Below are 11246 nucleotides of genomic sequence, written 5' to 3' on the forward strand. Positions count from 1 at the left end.
CACATGTGGGCCTGTATGTGTGCATGTGAAAAACAGAGAATAATCTGGGATATCATTCCTAGGAACTGTTCATCTTATATTTTTGATGCAGGGTCTCTTACTGAGCCTGGTATTACCAAATATGCTCTTCTGTTTGGCCAACATGTCCCAGGGATCCACCTGTCTCTGCCTTTCCAGTACTGAGATTAAAAAAAGCACACTGTCACATGCATGGGTCCTGGAAGTAGAACCTATGTGCACAATATGCACTTTATCAACTAAGCTACCTCACTAGTACTGTTTAGGGGTATTTTTTAAAATAAAGTGAAGATGTCAGTTTCTAGTTCATGTGTTAGGAAAGGATATCACTATCAAATAAATCTCTATATATTATTCAGAGTGCTTTAGAGGAAAAGACAAAATAAATGAATATATAATGTAGGGGATTTATTAAACTGGCTGACATGATACGGGTTGAGCAGCCTAGCTATGACCATGTTAAACATCACACTCTATAATGGCTTAAAGAATCTGTTGTGTCCTAAACACTATTTGAAAAATAATACATTACTGTGGGCATGCATTTAATTTCAGTTTAAATTTATTGCTTAGAAAACAAAATAATGCTGTATTATGATCCCTACAGGGCCAGTGGTACAACCTTACTGTGAGTTGGTCACGGATTTTCAAATAGTAATTCATCTGTAGTAATAATATATGTCTTTTATTTTATTCAGAGAAACAAACTTGTATTTCTTATTATTTGCATCAACAAATAAAAACACTATAACTCCCTTTCTATGTTTTTTTTTTATAAAATACAAAAAGCTATTGTCTTTTCTTTTCTTTTTTTTTCTTTTTCTTTTTTTAAGTGACACAACCAGGTCTCAAACTCCTTTCCTCGTTCAAGTTTTCAAGATCTTTTATCATTTGTATTGTTCTACCCTAAAGGCTTAGCAATTTGTCTCCTCTCTGAAATGTGGCACTCTGCTGAACTCAGCCTGCAAATTGCAACCTAACAAGACCTGAATGCAGCTCAATCCATTTTTATGCATGACATCACCATTACAATTCAACACACTGTAGCATTTGAATATTTTAACAGGGATCAGAATGTCGACCCATTCAATTTATCACTCACTGTAGCTCCTGCCTTTTCCTCTCAGCTGCCATCATCCCAGCTATTCATTGCACTTCTTGGTTCAATTATCCCTTCTTGCACTGACGTTCACATCTGTTCCATTTTCCTGATTCCAATGTCTCTGATTTCACCCATATGCCCAGTGTGTCAAGATGATGCTGCGTTGGGCTGCAGCACCCCCAAGGTTTGTAATTCCCGCTATTTCCACAACCCGTTCTTTATGTTTTCAGCATAAATAGACATCTTTCAACATGTTTCACACAGTATTATATTACCTGTAGTATTCTGCCAGTAGATAATTTTTGCAAATCACTCTTTTTAAGGTTCCAGTTAAACAGTCAAATAAAGGGGCGGAGGGAGAGAAAAAAAAAAGCTGACTGGCCTATTGTTTTAAACACATTTAAGATAGCAATCTTGTTCTTCACTACATTGACTCGATTTAAGAAGCTAAATTCAGCACTAACTGAAAGATTTTGCTGCTATTCTATTACTAAGTTATCATCCAAAAAGTTTAGATTAAGCCTCAGATGTTCGCACACAGTAGCTCAATGGATATCATGTGCCCTGGCTGCAGCATATCACTTGTGATGCTGGTCATGTCACCTGATTAGTTAAGCAAATCTTCATAAACAGAGAGTAAGTTCTACCTAGCATGTTTACATGTCCAAATGCAAAAGAAAGCAGAGAATAGAAAAGAAATGAAGGAACTAAGACAGAATCATAAAATGCTTGGCTCCCATTTAATTATTTTTAAGGCAGAGTTATCAATACCAAAGTAAGCTGACAACTTATATATAAACTTTCATTTATAAGGGAATTGTGAGAGTAATGTTACATAAGCTTATGAATAAAAAATACTACTTATTAAAATAGCCAGCAACCTATGTGTGTGCCATTTGGAATCCCATCCACCACCTCACATACTGGTACATAGCCAACCTGCATGTAGTCCAGACTAGCCCAACTAACAAAGTCCTGTTCATCCTCCCCAGGAGGAAATGAGCATCCTCTAAACTGGAATAGCTTCCTTTGCCTTCACCCGACCTGTGCTCATTCTTTGCCATAAAATAAAACTACATCATTCCTAGAACAGTATCATAACACTGTATCATTTATACAACTGTGACTTAAATTAATTTGGAAATCACCTTTTTGCTTTCCAGTTAGTGTTAATACAAAAACTTAATGGAATTTTGTCAAGTAAATGAATTATTTTAAAAATAATACTTTCTCAACATTTATATGTAGAATGTAGATCTTGATAATGGGCCTAAATACTCTTTGGAGGATCAGGACCATACAGTGGTGTGAGGCAAATTTTAATAAAATGGTAAGAATATGTTTATATGAGTAAGCTCGTTGAGGGCTAAAAACAATTACTGTGACCAAGAAAGAGAATACACTTACCGTCAAATTAAACAAAAGAACAAAAGCAGCCAATACAAAACTAAACTAGAAATAGCAATTATAGCTGAAATAATATAGTTCATTTTCCTCCTATGTGTATATGATGCAGACCCTAATTTTACATTTTGTTTTGGATGTTTCCATGTTCTAAATACAGGTGGAAGAATTGAAGGAAGTGGCGAAAACTGGGAGAAGGCTCTTAGAAAATACACAATTTTAATATAATAGTTTTCAGAAGCCTAACACAAAGGACCATTAGTGCCAACACTAGTCAAAGTTTAAAAGTGAGGTAACTTTAGTCCTAGAGAAGACTGATGACACTTAATTACTGACTTCAAATACATGATGGGTCAATTGGCAGATGATAGTGATAAAATATTTTCCTTCTTAGCTTAGCATAAAACCAGGAACAATTAATTTAAAGGGCAAATGGGAACCTGTTATAGAAGATGAGATATTGTGAATTACTAAATATTTCAGAGAGGTATTTCCCTTGGAGACCTTTAAACAGACTAGCCAGTCTTTGATTTGGAGTTGGTGAGATATTAAATTTAAATGCAAAAACTGTTAATATACTATTATCAATTTATTCCTTAAGTGAATTATGCCAGTTACAGCTCTCCGTGTTGAAAACAAGACACATCTGTCTTTGTTCTCCATGGTCAGCACCACTACCTATGTCAGGGCCAAGACCATTGTGACACACAAATAGCATCTTCTGTACAAATCACCCAATAACTACTCTTCTCTTCACACAAGACTCTAGTTAATCATGGAAGTGTGACACTAGGGAGCAATGGACACCAGCTGCCCAAAGTATAAAAATAAAAGGAACATGAAGGCTTTAGAAATACAAATACATTTCAAGTTTCAAAACACTACAATAAGAAAACTAATTTTCTCTGGTTTTGTAAAAAGTGTTTAGTATTAACTTTATGAAAACCTGACATTTAGTAAGCTAATGGCTTTCTTAAAGCAATTTTGTTAAATAATTTTAGCTTTGCATGTTGTATTAAAATTATGTATCATAAAATTCTAAGATAAGATACAAGTTTAAGGTCATTGTCAAGGGGCACTGGGAAAGAGTAAAGATCTCGCGCTTAACCTTTGTTTTTAGTTTTTCATATGCACAGTTGTTCTGCTACTTTGCTGATAACATACACTGACAATAGTGAATAAATACCTCAACTTTTAAGAAAGTCTTAAAGAGTTTAAGCTGAATTTTATTTTTCTTCTTATAAGGAAATTTTACCAAATTGAACATAAAGTGCACATAATAAATATGAAGAATGAGGATCTTTTTGATTAAGAAAGTCAAGTCTGAAACCCAAAGAAACATTTACCAAAGGAGGATATTGTGGCTTCCAGGCTGGGGTACCTTGTATGTTGTGAAGCTGGAACTATTCTGCTGTGCATTTTTATTGTCTTATTTTTTTTCCCATTTGAGAAATGGAATGCATCCAATAAGATCTGAAAGCATCACTCAACACTATTGGAAATACAGGACTTGTTTCTACTTACCTGTTCCTGTTGCTGGAAATCCAATCTGAAATAAGTGTTGATGCCTGCTGGTGACAGTGCTTGTTGCCAAAGCTGCATGCCAACATTATTACTTCTCTCCGTAGTTCTCTACACATTGTCAAAAGGGGAAAAAATTTAAGAAAATATTACTATCTGGGGAGAAAGCCAAGGAAATTTATTTCCCGGATGGATGGATGGGTGGATGGATGGATGATAGATGGTAGATACAGAATGATGATAGCTAGTTGGATAGATAGATGAGAGATAATAGATGATAGATATAGATAGATAGATAGATAGATAGATAGATAGATAGATAGATAGATGATAGATAGATGATATATAGATAGATAGAGATAGATAGGCTAGATAGATAGATGATATATAAATGATAGCTAGATGATAGATGATAGATAGATAGATGATAGAGAGAGAGATAGAGAATTGATAGAGATATTGATGTCAGATGCCTACATGATACATAAATGGATGATGATATGGTAGATAGATAGATAGATAGATGATGATAGATAGATGATGATAGATTGATAGATAGAAGATGATAGATAGATAGATAGATAGATAGATAGATAGATAAATAAATGAGAGAGCAAATGTGATGATTTCTGTCCTTTATCAACATGAACAGATTTAGAATCACCTAAGAGGCCCATCTTTGGGTATATCTGTTGATTATAAAAAGGGTTAACTGAGGAGAGAAAACACTTCCTGATTGTGCATAGCACTATCTCATGGGCTTGGGTCCCGAATGCACTCAGGGAAAAGGAGGAAACTGTCTGAACACTATAGTTCATTTATCTTTGCTTCCTGAATGTTGACACAATATGATCAGCCACTTGGAAAACAGTCACACATTTGTGTCATGATGGACTGCATCCTCAAAAAACAAGAAGTAAAATAAATCCTTCCTTTCTCAAGTTGCTTTTATCAGGTACATCATTACTGCATTGAGGAAAGTAACTAATACAGTAGATAAGCAAACTATAACACAGAAAGAGCTTCAAGATTAGGAAATCCTAGAAAATTAATTAAGCAGAGTGGAAATTAAACATACTAAATCTTTTCTGCAGACAGTCCTCTAGTGAAGGACACAGGTTCTGATCTCAATATCACCATGCAGATAAAACTAAATTAAAACATAGTCATGAGCTGCTTTATTCTCACTATCAGGCAGCAAAAACTGTGCTACTCAGTGGCAGTCCTCCCAGAAGAGTGAAATGCAAAATACAGAGTGAAAGAGAAGCAGTCTCATGCTGCTAAAGTCACGGTGGTGCTAGAAGTGTGTTATTGCACAGCTCTGGAGGAAAGAGAATGAGAAAATGAGGCAGTACTCGTGTTGGTAGGATGCTTGAACAAGAGATCCATTGAAGTTATTTTTTGGCCATCCGAGCTTGATGTATGTTGTCGCAACTTGTTTTAAAATATATTCCTACATGGAGAGAAAAAAAGGCTATATCATTTTCAGACTTGTCAATCTTGATAATTAGAAGTCTATAATGAAAATTAGCATACTTAAATGTGTCCATTTTTAAATATCTGTAAAACTACAGACAAGGTGAGTAATGCTTTCTTATACTTCTATTCAACTTACTGTTTCAAACATAGAGGACGTTGTTCTTATAACTGAATGTCTAAGCAAGTTGCAGAACTATTCTAGAGGACAATTTTTTAACAAAATAAGGAAGGTGAGGAATGCTGAGGATGGATTCCACGCACACATATATACAAATGTCTGTAGATACACTTGAAGGAAATAAGCATCCAACACAATTTTAAGCTTTTAATTTTATTTTTTTATTATTATTAATTTTTTTTGGTCTTTTTTGAGACAGGGTCTCTCTGTAGCCCCAGCTATCCTGGAACTCACATTGCAGACCAGGCTGGCCTTGAACTCACAAAGATCTGCCTGCTTCTGCCTCCCAAGTTTAATTTTATTTGTGTGTGTGTGTGTGTGTGTGTGTGTGTGTATGCGTGTGTGTGCATGCTGTGTGTTTATGAGTACCAGAGGAGGCCAGAAGAGGGTGTTGGGGACACTGGAGACAGTTACGAGCTGCCTGACATGGGTACTGGGAACCGAACTTGAGTCCTCTGAAAACGCAGAAACCTTCTTAGCCACTGAGTCATCCATCAAGCCCTAACATCAAATATTTATGAATCTTGTGTCAGGAGAGGATATTTAACGCAAAACTGTTATACTAGCTTGGCTCAGTCATGAGGCTATTATTGTTGAATCTGTATAGTGAATTCAACAGTCTATTCAACCAATGAATTCAACAATCTATTCCACCAATGATATATTTAAATATCAATGCCGATGTAAGATATTTTCTTCCTTTCTTTAATATCATCTTTGAATTTTGTCAAAGAAATAAAAGCACTAAAATTATACTAAATGTACTTTTTAACTCTTACTACAACTGATGAATCTGAATGATACACTATTCAAAAGTACAAACATATGTGAAAATGTGTTTTGCTTTTTAGGAGTTTCATAGCACAGCATCTCTTTTTAAGGAAGAAAGAGAACTCTAAGTCTCTAGCAGATAAACATTAGACTATAACTCTAATGACATATTTCTTTTCTTTACATGTTTATTGCTAAGGTTTATGCAAAACTAACAGCAATGAACAGCCAAGCCAGGATTATACATATTTTAAAAAGTAAGTTGACAGAGCCACTTTCCCAAAGTCTTCAAATAAGTATAAAAAAGATAACTGATAAATATCACACAATCTTGACAACTCTAATACCATCAAATCCAGCTTTGAATTATTTCAGTTGTGTATATTAGTCAGCAGAGTCATTATGTCATAAGGCACAGATGATTTCATAAAACACAGCACAGGTTCTTAAAAATAACTAAAAGAATGCATTAAAATAACATCAGAAATGTAAGATTCAAATGATCATTAGCTATACTTAATTCTGGAATTATTCAAAAAGATTATGAAATCTGATTAGGAGGTGTTGGCAGTGTAATTTTGGTTTCCTGGGATTTGAGCTTAGAAAAATCTGATCAGGTACCATTTTGAAATGTATGTCATGCCTTCATGTCTATTTGGATTATCTATTGTTTGCTCCCTTCTATTCCCTTGGACCCAATTATGGATGGGCTTTGGACTCAATGTTGATCTATCCTCATTAATTAAGGAGGTGCATTAGATTCAACATGCCCTTTCAGATAAAAATAATGACTACGGATCTTTGTTGAAACTGTCTATATTCTGTAAATTTTTTGGGATCCTGCTACTCAGGTTAAGTCCTTTGTGAACACAGAGCCCTTTAACTCTCAGAAAGTAAGTTTGAACTTTATGGATTCACCATGTACATTCCCTCTTAAATTCTGAAGCATTTAAGCTTAATTGACACTTTTAGGCCAGAATAAAAGGTAGCCTGTGTTAAATTTCTTCTTCAAATAAGTGCCATTGGCACTGCATAAAAAATCAGGACAAAAATAATAACCTAAACCTAGCAGAAGGAAATGAAATAATTCAGACTCAGTTGCTCATAGTGGATAATGATAAAATAGTTTAGCTTTGGAAAATTATAAAGAAGAAATTATATATTTTTACATTGAAGATGTTGTAGTTCTCCATGCGGTCCAGTAATTTATCTAGAGGATAAAGAGCTCTGCTGGCAGCGTGCCAAGGAAGAAAATCCTTCTCTTCAGACAGGTATCTGATAATCTCCAGAGGAATATTCTGAGGCAAATAGCCAGCCCTGCACAGCCAAAAGAAATTTAATGCTAATTATATGCAGAAAAGATACATGATGATGCAAAAATAAAGATTTTACTTATGCAAATAAAAGACAGAAAGCAAGATTCATCACAGTGTGAAGAAAGCGCACTCAGTGCTATGAAAATAAAATTACTCACTTTTTAAAACAGTGCTACTTAGGATGCCAGTGTCATTTAACATATACAGAGGTAGACAGTTAAGATTTTTCAATAATACAAACATTTCAAGATGCAGGGTTTTACAGGGTATAACTATGTGTTTTGAACAAAATCCATCCTAGGTATTTTCGTGCAGACATTCTTCAGGGGTAACAAGCAACTGAAAGAAATTTATCACTATCCTGTGATTTCGTGCAGTTCCATGTAACTACATTTAATACATATTGTTTTCTAAAAGATCACCAAAGTACAATATCAATTATATTTTAAATGTATCTGTTAGATTACAGTATGAACATTTCAAATTTCAAGTTCTGTGTTTGTGTGTGTGTATGTGTGTGTGTGTGTGTGTGTGTATGTATGATTACTGGAAATCTGAAATTAAGTCATCTAGCTTGTATGAAAAACATTTTACCCACTGAGTCATGTCCCCAGTCCAAATATCAGATTCTTTAATACATACTAAAATGAAACACTTTTAGTTTTCTGGGTACGTATTGCCTATATTTCAAGAAGTGCTATGGAAGGAAAAAAGGAAAAAACAAAACTTGTATGTCTTGATTCTCCCTTACATTACTCCTAGTTATCACTGTGAAATCAAAACAACAGCACATTAAAAGGTGATCTTAGGAGCCAGGTATGGTTGTGCACACCTTTCATCCCAGTACTAAGGAGGCAGAGGTGGATAGAGGCTAGCCTTGTCTACATAACAAGTTCCAGGCCAGCTGGGGTATAGGAAGACCCTGTTTCAAATCAATTAATCAGTAAATCAATAATCAATCAATCAATGATGATCTTAACCTTGATGTCTCAATTACATTAGTGACATTATGTATTTTGCAGGATTTTTTTTTACCATTGATTACTGCTGTGGTCTGAATGCTGATGTCTTCAAAAAATCTGTATGTTGGAACCTAATACTCAGTGTGGGGGTCTAAGGGGCCTTAGGTAATTAACTCATGTGAGCCACGCTCATGAATAAGATTAGTGCCTTAAAGAAGAGGCTCAAACAAGTTCCCTTGCCCCTTCCACTGATTGCAAATAATATAATAATCAAATGAACAACAGATTTAGCATAAGAAACAAGGAAATATGAAATCTTTAAATCCTAGTGACTCCCTCATGTAAATTTAACACTGTTCTCTCAGAGAAATATTTTTATCCATGCATGATGGAAGGTGGACAGAAGGGAAGCAAAGCTTTTTTTCATCTTCGTTTATGTTTATCTTAATAGTGTTTTATGTAATGTAAAGAATTACTCCATAGTCAAATGCAGGTGAATATTATATTATTGCCATACTTATAATGTTCATAATGAAAACCCACTCTGAGGGCTATGCTTCAGTTTTCCAGGAACTGAAGTGAAACTATTGGACACGATAAAGATTGAATGTAGCTATGGCACAAGAGCAAATGCAGCAAATATCAATAGCCAACATGAACAGAAATGATGAATGATCCCTGAATTTCACAGTTTTAGAATTTCCCATAAAACTTCTGTGGCTTATAGAATACTCAGTTTTCATGAAAATTTTCACTTGTATGTTGCATTTCATGCTTCCTTGTATTACAGTCCCTACCACAGTATGTAAATTAGCAACTTGATCTGTTCGCTAGGATTGTTTCAATAATACAGTTAAATTTCACTTTCATGGGTTTCTGCCTTAACTGAAAAATAACTTTCAGGTCTTCAGAGTTTGAATCATGCTTCTTTTGAACTTCTGGTTCTAAATATTAATTAGCCTCTTTCTATATGCCACGACTTACAGAATTTTAGAGTTGAAGATTTAGAATACATTATTATTTTGCTGAAGACATAGGAAGAGTTACCTACTTTATAGCAAAGGAACTAATAGTTAACATTATAGAGATTCAATATGTTTAGAAAATGTGAAAAGTTGAGAGGGGGAATGTAGGGGAATGTAGGGGGGTGTCTGAAAGGAGTGGGAGGGGTGATCCTGGGTGTAGATATTATATTCATGTATAAAATTACCAAAGAACAAATAAACTAAAAGAAAAATATGTGAAGTTCTTCATATTTGTCTTCATATAGATTAAATATGACAGTGCTATGTTAATTATAACATTCCATTTTAATTTATAAATTAATATTTTTATTTTATTTTCATGCTTGAACTTTTTATTCCTTCATAAGTGATATTGGCAGTAGAAACATTAGTCATTATAAGACAAGGGGAGATTGTTAGTAATTACCTTGAACTTATAATTTAAAGAATACTTTATGAGAGCTTTAGCCATAAAATTATATATTTCACTTGTAATTGGTGCATTCATGTAGAGGTCAATCCATTCTAGATCAGTATCTTCCTCAACAGTCTCACCCTACTTTTAAAAAAATAACCACTGAAGAATTTACTGTAGAAAAACTAACAAAACCTGTGGTTTTATGGTTACAGTGCCAAAAAGTTCATTTAAGAACTATACCAATACTTGTTGGAAAACTATCCAACTATCTGTAATATACCAGAGTCTGATCAGATGTTAAAATTTAATTGGCCATTTGGTTTGTGCCAAAATTAGCAACCATAAATAGTAATTAATCAATGTGTTTTTATTCAGCTGTTGATAAAAATCTTTTTTCTTTTGTTTTTGTTCCCACTGTTCACATGATCATGTTTATGAGTTTAGTCTATTGGTAGTTAATATTCTAGAATTGTGGCAGGTGTCTGCCAAATGGATCATTACATTTTAGACTTGTCCCTACTGATTATTTATTTAAGAACATATAAGAAGATAACATTATCTCACTGTGGTTTAATTCATACATTCTAATACAAATGAGGTCCTTCCTTCTTTGTAAGAAAAGACAGCGTGATCAACAAGTGGTGCTGGTCCCAGTGAATAATGACATGCAGAAGAATGAAATCAGATCCCTGTATCTGACCATGCACAAAATTCAATTCCAAATAGATTAAGGACCTCAACATAAGATCCAATAACCTGAATCAGATAGAGGCAAAATTAAGGAATACACTGGAACTTAGAGTCACAGGAAAAGTCTTTCTGAACAGAACTCTAGTAGGACAGTCATTAAATCCAACAAGTGACAAATGGGACCTCATGAAACTAAAAAAGTCCTGTTCACCAAAAGACAAAAAATAAACCTCAATATTAAAAATAAAAAAAAATATTATGACTAGATTTACCAGAAGGGCAGACAGGGGGGAATGGATGAGGGTGCTGACAACACAGTGGACAGTGACAGGGATGGCAGAGTATGGAGCCTCTAGTGGGAGAGGAAGGCTGTCTATCTGACG

General features: G+C 34.4%; 1 protein-coding gene across 1 annotated transcript in view; it reads right to left on the reverse strand.

Moving 5' to 3' along the window:
• Nucleotides 1-11246, reverse strand: part of Trhde (thyrotropin releasing hormone degrading enzyme) — a 468335-nt gene that overhangs the window by 43233 nt on the left and 413856 nt on the right. The window contains exons 13-15 of the mRNA XM_008834550.2: nucleotides 7643-7790; nucleotides 5401-5498; nucleotides 4049-4156 (exon numbers count right to left, since the gene is read on the reverse strand). Of these exons, the coding sequence (XP_008832772.1) occupies nucleotides 4049-4156; nucleotides 5401-5498; nucleotides 7643-7790 (354 nt within the window). The remainder of the gene's footprint in view (nucleotides 1-4048; nucleotides 4157-5400; nucleotides 5499-7642; nucleotides 7791-11246) is intronic.

This window comes from Nannospalax galili, unplaced genomic scaffold, assembly GCF_000622305.1.
Source record: "Nannospalax galili isolate Female #2095 unplaced genomic scaffold, S.galili_v1.0 scaffold76, whole genome shotgun sequence".
NCBI classification, from domain to species: Eukaryota; Metazoa; Chordata; class Mammalia; order Rodentia; family Spalacidae; genus Nannospalax; species Nannospalax galili.